At 35.3% G+C, this 14,785-nt stretch overlaps 1 protein-coding gene across 4 annotated transcripts in view; it reads left to right on the top strand.

Moving 5' to 3' along the window:
- Positions 1-14,785, top strand: part of ARFGEF1 (ADP ribosylation factor guanine nucleotide exchange factor 1) — a 149,043-nt gene that overhangs the window by 46,560 nt on the left and 87,698 nt on the right. For all 4 annotated transcript variants that reach the window (XR_007148496.1, XM_047841934.1, XM_047841935.1 and 1 more), the window contains exons 2-5: positions 6,051-6,081; positions 6,605-6,761; positions 7,894-8,040; positions 9,925-10,104. Coding sequence is in view for 3 of the 4 variants with exons in the window: in XM_047841934.1 (XP_047697890.1) it covers positions 6,051-6,081; positions 6,605-6,761; positions 7,894-8,040; positions 9,925-10,104 (515 nt within the window). In the remaining variant the exon portion in view is untranslated. The remainder of the gene's footprint in view (positions 1-6,050; positions 6,082-6,604; positions 6,762-7,893; positions 8,041-9,924; positions 10,105-14,785) is intronic.

Genomic DNA, 14,785 nt, shown 5'->3' with positions numbered 1-14,785 from the left:
TGATCAGATCACTGTTCTTAATCGATCCTATATCTTTATAGTTTGGGTTACAAGCTTCTTGAGACTATTGATAGTTATGTGCTCTTTTTCTAGAGTACATAGTGCTTGCACACACACAGTTTGGGATGGTATGAAGAAGCCCTAAAGTTAGGGACTTTTGTTTTGTGGTCACAGAACATTCTTCATACTTGGCTCCAAGCCATTTGTGATTAATTAATTGGTGGTTAGAATCTGGTTCCCTTTCTAGAGATTTTCCTTCTATGAAGTTACTCGTTTAGAAGAAGGAAGCAGACAGGAAAGAACTGCAGATAGTGAATTCCACAAGTATTGTTGAACACTAGCACCATTATGATAATTGATGCCTAGCTCCCGCAGTTACTGCTTTGAAGGAGACAACACTTTGGATGTATAAGTTCTAATGTGTTTACTAAAAACTATCCATTTCACTTATCAGGTATTTCCTTATATTACCAATGTAGTTTTCATTGAGTAAATACTGTTCTGCAAACTAAAGGCAAAATGATGTCATGAGAGGTAGATACAAATCACTCATAGTATGTAGCTAAGAGAATGTTGAATTATATTGTTATTTTGAAGTTTATATTGTACTTTCGATGGACAACAAGAAAGCTGCTAAGCATGTTGATAACAAACGTAATATTGTAAGAGGGAATATTTTATATACTTAGGAAATCAGGCATATAACTTGTATATAATCAGTTATCTTTTAATAAATCATTCTTTTCTGTTCAGTAAGTAAGTCTTGTGCCTTATCAACTCTTCACTTGGTTCTAGTTATTTAATGTACCTGGAAGGAGTAAAACTTGTATTTCTTTTAAAGTACTTTGAATCTGTACTTTTTATGCTAATTCACAATGATCCATTTACTCCAAAATTTAATCTTTCTTTCTATATATAAGGAAGTGGTTATGTTTCTGTGGTTTACAACTTTTTATAAAACTAATTTTGAAGGGATATGGAGAGTTAATGGCTAGAGAGAAAATAATTCTTAAAAGAATTTTGGTAATAGTTTTTTTTTAAAGGGCTAGGACTACATAGTTTAAAAACCTACATATGACTAAACAAATTCATCATCTGATTTTTATATTATTTTAGCTCAGAAGTTATGATTTTTATTACCACATCTAGTATTGTCTATTTGCACTATCTAGTGTTTCCAAAGCATTTTTATTTATTTTTTTTTTTTTTTATTTTTTTTTTTTTTTTAATTTTTTTTTTTTCTACGTTTATTTATTTTTGGGACAGAGAGAGACAGAGCATGAACGGGGGAGGGGCAGAGAGAGAGGGAGACACAGAATCGGAAACAGGCTCCAGGCTCTGAGCCATCAGCCCAGAGCCCGACGCGGGGCTCGAACTCACGGACCGCGAGATCGTGACCTGGCTGAAGTCGGACGCTTAACCGACTGCGCCACCCAGGCGCCCCTCCAAAGCATTTTTAAAAATACTGTGCTCTTTGTGGTCATCCTTGTAATAATTCTGGCATTAAACACTGTGTGGTTTTTAGTTTGCTAATACTTCTTAATTTGTAATACTTCTTAATTAGTATGCTAATACTTCTTAATTTCATGTTTTAATAATTTTTTTCTTCTGGGTGTATTTTCTTCCTTTAATAATTGAGAATTAATTAGTTTACTTCTTGATTCTTCTGTTGAAGGCCAACCTGAAGCAAACTGTTTCCAAGTCCTAATTTATTAAAATAGGCAGTTTCCTGAAAAATTGTATTACTGGGCATTCGTTATAAGAAAACTAAAAAGTCATTCCTTTTTAGCATACACTCAAGTGTACTTGTCTTACAAATATAGTAAATGGATGTGGCCATGGTGGATGAAACCCATCTGTCTTCCACTCGTTTGTTTTAACTGCTTTATAGCAGTGATTTTTAAACTTGTTTGTATATCAGAATCCTCTTGAAGCCTTGTTAAAACACAGATTGTAGGACTCTACACACAGAGTTGCCGATTCAGTAAGTCTTTGTGGGGCTGGGTGGTGGTATTGCTCTGGTCCTGGGACCGTATTTTGAGAATCACTGCTTTATAATAAGTTTATGCTGGTAGTTGTAAAATGAATTTTTCATTTCAGTTTAATCAGTTAGTAGAAGGTTGAGTAAAGATAGCACAATGTGTAGAGTGTAATACACTAAGACCAGTGAGACTAGTTTCTGGATCACTACTTAGCAGCTGTCTGACCTTAATGTTATTATGTAACTCTTCTGATCCATAGTTTTCTCCTCCATAAGATAGGATTGTCCTTTGAGGATAAAACTAGGTAATGTGTGGGAAAATGTTTTAAACTGTATATTGCTACACAAATATAAAGTAGTATTGCATTTCTTTAAAAACTTCAACTTATTTTAAAATACTGTGGCTGTATCACATTGTTACTTTCAGTATTTTGATACTTACTTTCTCTACCTCCCCCCTATTGCCCCTTGTCCTTGTAATCTTGGTTACTTTTTAGTGATAATGTCTTCCAGTTTAAGTGACCTCAAATAGCTTTGAAAGGAAACATTAAAATGAATACAGGGTGTGTTGGTGGGACTATAAAAATATAAGCATTTTGTGGGACCAGAAAGATAACCATGCAAGCTGAAAACATGTAAGCTATGGTAATAATCAGTGGGGGAAGGGGTGCCTGGGTGGCTCAGTCGGTTAAGTGTCCAACTTTGGCTCAGGTTATGATCTCATGGTTTGTGGGTTCGAGCTCAGCATCGGACTCTGTGCTAACAGCTCAGAGCCTAGAGCCTGCTTCAGATTCTATGTCTTCCTCTCTCTTCTGCCCCTCCTCATTTGTGCTCTGTATCTCTCCGCCCCCCCGCCTCTCTCTCTCTCTCCCTCTCCCTCCCTCCCTCCCTCCCTCCCTCAAATATAAATAAACATTAAAAAAATCAGTGGGGGGAAATTGTAATAATTGTTTTGTGACCTTTAACGATTTCATCAGTCTTTAAAACTTTTTTTTTTTTTTTTTTACTGTGGGTTATAAGTATAGGGAAAGGAAAATGTATAACTCCTATTTAGTACAAGGTAATTTAAAATATTAGAAATATTGAAAGTTAAGTTTTTCACAAAAATACAATTTATCTAAAGCATTTTGAACAGTACTTGCCTTGTATGACTTAACGATATGGAGATTAAAAAACATATAGTACTATCTGAATTAGAGAAACGTTACGTTTAGTATAGCTTGTGTTGGATATGTTTCATTAGACTTTAAATGTGGGCATTTAAAAATAATGGAGTCATAGAATAAAATGGTTCATAGAGTCTTATAAGATCTTTTGAACCATAATGTTTTAGAGCAAAGGTCAGCAAACCTTTTCTATAAAGGGCTTTGCAGGCCAAGAAGAAAAATCAAGGATATTATATAAGTAATTACACACCAAGAGAAAACAGATTTACACAAATTTTTTATTGATAAGATTCAAAATAATCATAATTGAGTATACATTTTGTAATCCTGGCCTAATGAAAATTCTTACAGGTGGAGTAACATTACTCTTCACTGGGTTTCAAAGTTAGTGTTCCCTGTCATCATTTTGACTGCAAATATTCAGCTGTAAAAACTGTCCTTAAACTTGGGAAAATGGGTGCTAGATGGCTTTGGCATGTGAGCGATAGTTGTTGACTGATATTTTAGAATATAAGGGACTTTTGTAATCATCTAGTTGTGAAGTAAGGGTTGTTTCCTAAGGTCACACGGCTGTTTAGTAACATGGTGTCGAACCATAGTGCTCTTTAAAATGTACTACTTCTGGGGCGCCTGGGTGGCGCAGTCGGTTAAGCGTCCGACTTCAGCCAGGTCACGATCTCGCGGTCCGTGAGTTCGAGCCCCGCGTCGGGCTCTGGGCTGATGGCTCAGAGCCTGGAGCCTGTTTCCAATTCTGTGTCTCCCTCTCTCTCTGCCCCTCCCCCGTTCATGCTCTGTCTCTCTCTGTCCCAAAAATAAACGTTGAAAAAAAAAAATTAAAAAAAAAATAAATAAAATGTACTACTTCTAATATTCTTAACTAATGTATTATTAACCAGAATACCATATTTCCTACTTATTTTATAAATGGAAATTCACCTTCTACAAAAACTGCTACCTTATCCCTTCACTTCCCTTACATTGTTTTTCTGCCTTACTTGGATTTTAGCAATACCTCAGATTCTTAAATAATGATGATATTTAAAAATAAACAATATGGTTAAAAATCTTAATGAAAATTTGGGGCACTTAATTTTCCTTTCATCTGTATTGTATTTTTAAGGTGATTTAAATTATTTTTAATTACATATATTGGTGAACTGTACAATTAAAAAATTATTTTTAATATCTATTCATTTTTGAGAGACCGAACGCAAATGGGGGAGGGGCAGAGAGAGGGAAACAGAATCTGAAGCAGGCTCTGCCCGATTTGCGGCTCAAACCCGTGAACTGCGAGATCATGACCTGAGCCAAAGTTGGACACTTAACCGACTGAGCCACCCAGGCGCCCCCGTGAACTATACAATTTTAATAGCCATATACAAATCTTAAGTAACAGACATTGTGAACTTTTATTAAGTAGTATTTTAAATACCTACAGGTAATATTTTTGTATCGTCTCCCTTCCACTTCTACCACTGGTAAAATGAAAAGAGCTTTAGCCCACAGAGAACTAAACTGAAATACCAAACATCAGATGCTCAGCACAGAGTAGGTAATGATAGATACAACTTTATGTATCTATGACAAAGTGATTTGACAAAATCACTTTAGAAAGGGCTTAATATAGTCTCTGGATAACTTAATAATGATTAAGTTACAGGCTAGTAGTTTATAATACCAATTTTAACACATTTGGTCAATATTCATAGGTACACATATGTAATAGAGTGGTTAAGAAACCAGGATCTGAAGTTAGATTATCTAGTTGTGAAACCTGATTAGCCATACACCCAAGCCATGCAGCCCTTGAGCAAATTATTTGACCTCTTTGTGCTTCATTTTCCTAATTTTTAAATTTTTTTAAGTGTTTGTGTTTGAGACAGAGAGAGAGGGACATAGTGCAATTGGAGGAGGGGGTGGAGAGAGAGGGAGGCACAGAATCCGAAGCAGGCTCCAAGCTTTGAGCTGTTTTAGCACAGAGCCTGATGGGGGGCTCTAGCTCACCGACTGAGATCATGACCTGAGCTGAAGCTGGACGCTTAACCAACTGAGCCACCCACATGCTCCATCATTTTCCTCATCTTTAAAATGAAGATTGCTGTGAGGCTTATGTTAGTACATTTAAAATGTAATAGTGCTTGGCACATAGTTAGTTGTCAACAACTGTTGGTTATAATAATAGTAATTATAAATGTTATGTTTGATTTTCCTTCCAAATTTTAAACAGGTTTAAACAATTAACTGGACTCCCCAGCCTATCAGTTAAATTTAAGGGTCTTTTAGTATAGGTAAGCTTTATCTAATTTACCTCATTTCTTATGCTATAAACAACAAAAGGGAAAATTTCCCATTGAATTGAGCATGTGTATTTTTACAGTGCCTTGTGTAGTCATAGTAGAAAAATTGGTTAAATATCAACACATATATCCATGGTCAAGAGGTTATAGTCCTGGTGCAATAATCTTGAGATAATTTTAGGAGTGATGCGTTCAGTTTTTTCCTCTCACTGAACATATGCCTTAATTTTATAACTTGAATACAATATACTTAATACTCTATTCTTAATATTAATCCTTCTGGTTAATGTAGTTACTTGACAAAAAATCAACAAAAAAAAAGAACTACTTTGAGAAAACAAATGCTTTGGGAATTAGTAACCTGTAGTTGTACCTATCCTTATGGTTATTAATATATATTCTTTGTATAGTTTGATAAAATTATATTTTATAAATTAATACATTAAAGAGCAAGAGAATTTTAGCTACTGAATTTTCTTTTGAATTTGCATTCTTCCCAACTTCTTATAGGAGTTATGAATTAGTTTACAAAGTTTATAATGAAATTACTTGATGATCTTTCTGTTGTCAAGTTTTCTAACATGTGCCTCTTTTTTTTCCCCCCAGAGGAAATAAAAGCGGAAACTGAAAAACAGAGGTTTGTGGGGTTTCTTTTCTTTAGTAAAAATAATTTGCAAACTTATCAGTCTTGGTTAAAATAGTAATAGTCATCTATATGTGGCAGATTTTCTGTATGTGATCTTTATGATAAAATTAATAATAAAAAGTTTTTAAGAAATATAAGCAGAAAGATCTCATAAATATAGGAGAGTATTCCTGAAATACCATAAGATACACTTTAAAGTCTTTGTGTAAAGACTTTGATTCATATTTAGAAAGATTATGAAATGATTGTTTTATAATTTAAATACTTTTTCAGTGACTAAATAGCTATTTTAATTTCTTTGATTTTCTTGCATTTAGTTACAGCTCTGGCCATTAGCTTTTTACCTGTAGCAAATCATTTCATTTCCCTGGGCTTTGGTTACCCTCATGAAATACGGGAAGATGGAAGATTGTTTAGTAAAATTCCTTTCAAACTGAAATTTTGTGTTTTCATATGAGTTTATCATCAGTACAATCAATGTAATATTCTAATCATACTCTTCTTTTTCCTTTAGTCCTCCTCATGGAGAAGCAAAAGGTGGATCAAGCACCCTTCCACCAGTGAAATCAAAGACAAATTTTATCGAAGCAGACAAGTACTTCTTACCCTTTGAATTGGCGTGCCAGTCCAAATGTCCCCGTATAGTTAGTACATCTCTTGATTGTTTACAGGTATGTATAAAATGGCATTATCTAAAAACTGTTTAATTTGAATGTGTTTCTAAACATTACCATAATTGGTGATTCAGACATTTTCCATGAAAGCCTTGAGTATTCTTTTTGTGGTAAGAAGCCAGATGGTTGCTAATATACAAGAGAGACAGAATAATAGTTTCAAAAAGGTGTTTCTAGCTTAAGGGTAACAAAAATCATTAGTTGGCTTAGTGAGACAAATAATCTTTACTTAGTGTTTATTTGGTCCTATTTTCCATCAGTGAAATGCAGGAACCATAGTACTTTTAACCTGCTACTGACTTTACATACATCATTATTTGCAATGATTTTACTGAATGCCTGCTGTTTTATATAAAGCAATAGGTTAATATTGACAGTTTAATTATTCACTGCTGGACTTCAGCTCTGATTTTCACGTATGTCAGAAAAATTCCTTAACTCTTTCATCCTGTTTTACTTAAACAAACGTGTGTGTGCACACACACAGGATTCTCTTAAGATATTTGTAAAATTTCCAGATAGAGGGGTCTTTCTCTCTTCAGGTCTTTTCACTGTTTGGGGAATTATATGTATTGAACCAATAATTCAGTGGCTAGGAAAAAAACATATTTATATGATTAGTTCGGGATTTAGATGAAGTTCATTGATATCTAAGGCTTTCCAGGGCTATAATGGATGATGATTGAACAAATCCATGATTTGTTACAGCCAGTGCATGGAAATTGGGTTTTCTGTATGTTCACAGATCTGATGCAGAAAGAGATTGAATCATTTAAATATGTTGATAGCTTTCACAAAAGCAGTATCAATAATGGTTAGAAAGAAAGCAGTAAGCTATTCTGATTCATCAGACCAGATCTAAAGTGTGGCTTTCTCAAAATAGGGCCTGATGGTTTTATTCTGGTTAGTATGTTTCTGTGGTTATTATGAATGTAAAGAATTTTACATGTTTATAGCTAATACACCTTTCTTCAGGAAAAGTTGGTATAGCCTTGGATTTGATTATACTTTAATGTTTTTATGTAAAAAATTTAACATATATTCAATTACATATTATAATTTTAAAGTATATTCAATTAGTATATATATTTAGCTTAATTAGGATCTTTATTTTCTTTCTGCATCTTAGAAACTTATTGCTTATGGGCACTTGACTGGCAATGCTCCAGATAGTACAACACCAGGCAAAAAATTAATTGATAGAATTATTGAAACCATTTGTGGCTGCTTCCAAGGTCCTCAAACAGATGAAGGAGTTCAGCTGCAAATAATAAAGGTAATTGATTATATAGTGAATTTGTCATTCATTGTGTGTGTGTGTGTGTATACATTTTAAAGTTTATTTAGTTTGAGAGAGAGAGCCCATGCCAGCAGGGGAGGGACAGAGAGAGAGAGGGAAAAAATCCCAAGCAGGGGCTCAATTCCACAAACCATGAAATCATGACCTGAGCCGAAATCAAGAGTCAGATGCTCAGCTGACTCAGTCACCGAGGCATCCCTCTATATATTTTTTTAAATCAGAAGCCATTTATCTTGGATATATTTGGAAAGGTCATTTTATGTGCTTTCCATCGCTAATAGAGGTCATTTAGTTGCTTTTTAGACCCCATATGAGTGGATTTTGTTGAATGCCAAGAGTTCACTAGTGAACTATATTTCTAGGTCTGTTATTTTAAAGGTCCCAATTTAGGCTGTGGCTCCCAGAGTTTTCCAGAGTATTTTGGTTTCTGGAATGTTTGCCCTACATATTCCGTCTTTTGAGCTTTAGGGTTCATATGATGGTCCTGTGACCCCTCTAAGTTTCTTGTCTACTTCTGGATCTCTTGTAGTCTGCCCTCTAGACCCATGCTTCACCATGTGAACTATTTGTGCATCAGCCTTACTGATTCCCTTGCACCTATTCATTTGCTGAACATGCTCAGCCAAACTTTCTTCTGGGTTTGTGCTATAATACACCTGGGTGATCAAACTCCTTTAAAGAAAAGTCACTCAGTTGTGTTTTTAGTCTGTTATAAATATTGAAGTCTTAATATGACTGCTAATGGTCATGGTGATATGTTAAGCATCAGTAAAATTTTCTTGTACTTTTAGTACTTTTGAAATCATTTACATGTATAAAGTGTTTTTCATGTGTAGATATAGCCTCTCTGAGCCTTTCAGTTTCATAGCTGTAGTCACTTCACAAGTTATTCTAAAAATGCCGTCCAATCAGTTGGCCTCTCATTTGCAATTTATTTATTTATTTTTTAAATTTTTTTAATGTTTATTTATTTTGAGAGAGACAGAGAATGTGAGTGGGTTAGGGGCAGAGAGAGAGGGAGACACAGAATCCGAAGCAGGCTCCAGGCTCTGAGCCATCAGTACAGAGCCTGACACGGGGCTCGAACTCACGAGCCATGAGATCATGACCTGAGCCGAAGTTGGATGCTCAACTGACTGAGCCACTCAGTCGCCCCCTGTCATTTGCAATTTAATATCAATCATGGTTTATTTAAAATAAACTCAGTGCTGACTTTGTGTAGTATTGTACAGCATAAAGGACAAAAGAGCCCTTGCTCTTGAGAAATTGCATGTACCCTAATCTGAACATTCATACAAAGTTTATTGGGAAATTCACGTAGGATTATTTTAAATGCTTTATTCTAATTTAATCTGATACTTGAATGCTTTATTCTGTGTGTAAACATCTTCACCAACAACAGAAGTACATTTATTTAGTCTGATCTGTAAGAACCATCTCAGAAAAATTTGGAAGTGAGTAAGACAGTGGGTACCCTCCAAAGTTGACAGCCTTATTCAACAGATATGTCATATGAAGCATATGTCTTAGGAAGCATATCTGTGTTCTGCTGGACAATTAGTGCTGTGCATTTTAATAGACTAATAGTTTTATAAAAATGAAACTTGAGTGTTGAAACAATTTAATTGTATAGTTTTCTTGTGTTCTGGGTTTGGGAGGATTATTTGGAAATTACTGCTAGTTGATAATACATATTCAAGGTTAGAAATTCGGTTGGGTGTATACTGAAAATTCTGTTCATGTGTACTTGAAAGTGGTAATGGTATCTAAAAGTTTTAATTCTAATATAAAAATACTCATATTTTTGTGCTGAAATGCAGGATGCAGAAAATTGCTTTAACTGTGTCTTTCTTTTTAAAGGCTTTACTTACTGCAGTAACATCGCAACACATAGAAATTCATGAAGGAACTGTCCTGCAAGCTGTGAGAACATGTTACAATATCTATCTAGCAAGCAAAAATCTCATCAATCAGACGACAGCCAAAGCTACTCTTACTCAGATGCTAAATGTTATCTTTGCACGCATGGAAAACCAAGCAGTAAGTATTAAAAAACAGAGATTGTAAAGAACACCACAGGTACCAAATATAGAAAAGAATTTAGAGAAATTATAGTGAAATCTTTGGTACTTGTAGAGAAGAATGTTTTTCATTTACAGTTGTACTTTAGTGAAGATTTGTGGTATTATTTTGTTTTGAGGTTAACTGACTTGTTTAACTTTGGAAAAATATATTTTTAGTGGTTGACAAGTAGAATTTGAAAGATATTTATTGTAATCCTCATGGAAGTGTTAATAGATTGAGGATACTTTTATTGTACTCAAGTTTAGTAGATGAGTGTAATGTAGCTATAATGCTACCTGATTTGATCTATTCTGCTGTAAAATATTTAGTCATTGAGTCCTTTCAAAGTAAAATGTGTATCTACATTGATGAAATAAATTTGGGGGGGCTAAGAGATAAGCTAAAGAATCATTTTATGTATTCTTTTTAATTGTTTAGGTCTACATAATTACATATCAACTTCTAACTTTTTTTAAAACTGATTTTAAACTTTAGATATTACAGAGAGATCCCCTTACCTGTCTTTCTTTAATGCCAGTGTCTTATATAACCATATTATAATACTTGTACATTACTGTTAAATAAACTACAGAGCCTACTTGAATTTGACCAGTTTTCCTACAAATATCCTTTTTTTTGTTTCAAGTTCCAGTCCAGGATCTGACAATGTACTTAGTATGAATTTAGTTGTTATGTCTTAGTCTTCTGCAGTTTGTTGTAATTTCTCAATCTTATCTTTGATCATCTTGATGTTTTTGAGGGATACTTAAACCATTTTTTTTAAGGTACCTCAGTTTGCTTTGTCTGATGTTTTCTCATGATTAGACTGAGGTTGTCCAGTTTTTGCTAGAATACCTCTGAAGCATTGTTGTGTCCTTTTCAGTGCATTGTATCAGGAGTTCATGATGTTGACATGTCCTGTTACTGGTAATGTTAACTTTGATTACTTGATTAAGGTGGTATCTTCCAGGTTCCTCCACTGTAAAGATCTTGGGGTTATCTTAAAACTGTGTAAATATCCTGTTTCCTTCTTATACTTCCCCATCCCCATTTTAACTATCCTTCAGTGGATCTTGTTGGCAACATTTATTACTGTGGTGTTTCCTAATGGTGATTTTCTGTTGATCTCTTCTTCTTTATAAACAAGAGTTATTCTTCTGTATCTATTAAAAGAATTCTTCTTTCCTATATATTTTTCAATTTTTTATTTATATCGGTCTTTACTCATAGATATTTATTCTGTTATAATTCAGTGCTATTATTTATTTTGTTGTTCAGATTATTCCAGCTTTGGCCTTGTGTACTTTTGACAAGCTCCCATCCTTTTTTGAGTACCTCCTTACTTCCTGTAATCTCAAAATGTTCCAGGCTCATTTTGAATTTTTTCTCCTTCAGCCCTAGAACCAACCACTTCAACAGGGAGTTTTGGCTCCTTCAATTGGAGAATGGTAATTAGAAACCAAAATCTGAGTGATAGGTGTATTCATTGCTACTGAGATGTTATTGCTTCTAGGCCCTCTCAGCAGATAGAGCTAGGAAAGATGTATCTGTATAGTCCCTCTTTCACCTAACCCCACACCTATATGTCTGTATATTTTTATACTGATACATCTTTCAGTCCAACATGACAGGGTTCATTTCAGCCTTTTCCCTTTACTTATTTGTAACTTCCTGTCTCTAAACAATGAAAAGTATGGCTTTTATTTTCTATGACACAGTATTTGTTGAGTCCTATTATCCACATAAAATAGTTTTAGAATAGTTAACCCATACCACTGTGAGAAGCAAACTTACTAAGTAGATTACAGCATTTATTCTTCTTTTTTTTTTAATTTTTTTTTTAACGTTTATTTTTGAGACAGAGACAGAGCATGAATGGGGGAGGGTCAGAGAGAGGGAGACACAGAATCTGAAACAGGCTCCAGGCTCTGAGCTGTCAGCACAGAGCCCGACGCAGAGCTCGAACTCACGGACCGCGAAATCATGACCTGAGCTGAAGTCGGCCGCTTAACCGACTGAGCCACCCAGGCGCCCCAATTCTTTTAGCCTTATAAGATTCATTCAAACTATTGTTTTCTGAAGGTACTTAGGTTCTTTTTTTTCTCCACACTCTTCATGCCATAATGTTAATTCCTTTATACGATTAAATTAATTTATTATTGCTTGTTTTTCCTTTTTTTGGTTAGTTTTAATTGCTTATTTCTAGAGTATGTTAAACAGGACTATGATTTAACACAGCTACACAAAAGGTATACTCAGAGGACTACTCCTTCTTCATCCCTCTGACTCCATTCTTCTTCCCCCTTCTTCCTGCCCCTTGGATGTTGCTAATCTCTTTTGTTTCTAGTTTATCCGTCCTGCATTTATGTAACACAAATGAGCAGATACATGTATGATTTCACATATCCTCTTTCTTACATGAGAGGTAGCATACTATAGTAGTTACGTATCACTGCATAACAAATTACCCCAAACTTCAGCTGCTTAAAACTTATCATTTAGCTGCTTATCTCTCAGAGTTTCTGAAAGGCCAGAATACAGTAGTGGCTTAGCTGGGTGGGTGTGGTTTGGGTTCCACATGAAGTTGTAGTTCCCTGCATGGATCACAGTGTGATCTGGTGCTGCAGTCATTTAAAGGTTTCATTGGGCTAGAGAAGACACTTCCAGTCTTACTCATTTGGCTTTGGTGAAAGGTCGCAGTTCTTTACTGCCTGTTGTCTGGAAAGGCCTGAGTTTTGTGTGGATCTCATAGGGATGCGCACAGCATGGCAGCTGGCTATCTCCAGGGAAGATGATCAGACAGCAACAAAACAGAAGCTACTGTGTCTACTTTATGATCAGAAGCGGGTACCCAGACCATCCCTGGTACAATGTGGGAGGGGACTTTGCAAGGAAGTGAAAATCAAAAGGAGAAATCATTGGTGACCATCTTAAAGGCTGGCTACCACACATACTATACATCTCTCTTAGTACTTTGCTCTTTTCACTTAGAAGTATGTCCTGGAAATCATTCCATATTACTTTTTAGAGATCATCTTTTTTGTAGGTGTATGGTACTCTGAGATGTGCTGTAGTCTATTCAGTCACTCTTCTACATATTGACATTGGATCCTTTCTAGTATTTTGAAACTGCAAATAGTAATTGTACTGCTTTTTTTAAAGAAATGAATGCATATAATCTTTTATCACTTTTTAATGGCAGAAACATGAGAAAAGTTTTATTGGTTTGACTTGTTCAACAAGTTTTTTTTTTTTAATTATTTATTTTTTAATTTACATCCATGTTAGTTAGCATATAATGCAGCAGTGATTTCAGGAGTGGATTCCTTAAGCCCCTTACCCATTTAGCCCATTCCTCTCCCACAACCCCTCCAGCAACCCTCTGTTTCTTCTCTATATTTAAGTCTCTTATGTTTTGTCCCCTCCCTGTTTTTATATTATTTTTGCTTCCCTTTCCTTATGTTCATCTGTTGTGTTTCTTAAATTCCCATGAGTGAAGTCATATGATATTTGTCTTTCTCTGACTAATTTCACCTAGCATAATATCCTCTAGTTCCATCCACATAGTTGCAAATGGCAAGATTTCATTCTTTTTGATTGCCTAGTAATACTCCATTGTGTGTGTGTGTGTGTGTGTGTGTGTGTGTGTGTGTGTGTGTGTGTGTACACACCACATCTTTATCCATTCATCCGTCAATGGACATTTGGGCTCTTTCTATCCTTTGGCTATTGTTGATAGTGCTGCTATAAAAATTGGTGTGCATGTGCCCCTTTGAAACAGCACACCTGTATCCCTTGGATAAATACCTAGTAGTGCAGTTGCTGGGTCATAGGGTACTTCTATTTTTAATTTCTTTAGGAACCTCCATACTGTTTTCCAGAGGGGCTGCACCAGTTTGCCTTCCCACCAGCAGTGCAAAAGAGATCCTCTTTCTCTGCATCCTCACCAATAACTGTTGTTGCCTGAGTTGTTAACGTTACCCATTCTGACAGGTGTGAGGTGGTATCTCATTGTGGTTTTGGTTTGTATTTCCTGGATGATGAGTGATGTTGAGCATTTTTTCATGTGTCGGTTGGCCATCTGGATGTCTTCTTTGGAGAAGTGTCTATTCATGTCTTTTGCCCATGTCTTCACTGGATTGGTTTTTGGGTATTGAGTTTGGTAAGTTCTTTATAGATTTTGGATACTAACCTTTGATCTGATGTCATTTGCAAATATCTTCTCCCATTCCTTTGGTTGCCTTTTAGTTTTGCTGATTGTTTCCTTTGCTGTGCAGAAGATTTTTATCTTGATGAGGTCCCAATAGTTCATTTTTGCTTTGGTTTCCCTTGCCTCTGGAGATGTGTTGAGTAAGAAGTTGCTGCAGCTTAGGTCAGCGAGGTTTTTGCCTGTTTTCTCCTCTAGGATTTTGATGGCTTCCTGTCTTAAGTTTAGGTCTTTAATTCATTTTGAGTTTATTTTTGTGTATGGTGTAAGAAAGTGGTCCAGGTTCATTCTTCTGCATGTTGCTGTCCAGTTTTCCCAGCACCACTTGCTGAAGAGACTGTCTTTATTCCATTGGATATTCTTTCCTGCTTTGTCAAAGATTAGTTGGCCATACGTTTGTGGGTCCATTTTGGGGTTCTCTGTTCTGTTCTATTGATCTGAGTGTCTGTT

The sequence above is a fragment of the Prionailurus viverrinus genome, chromosome F2 (assembly GCF_022837055.1).
Source record: "Prionailurus viverrinus isolate Anna chromosome F2, UM_Priviv_1.0, whole genome shotgun sequence".
NCBI classification, from domain to species: domain Eukaryota; kingdom Metazoa; phylum Chordata; class Mammalia; order Carnivora; family Felidae; genus Prionailurus; species Prionailurus viverrinus.
Note: the sequence above shows the minus strand (reverse complement) of the source record. Positions and strands in the feature narration are given on the sequence as shown.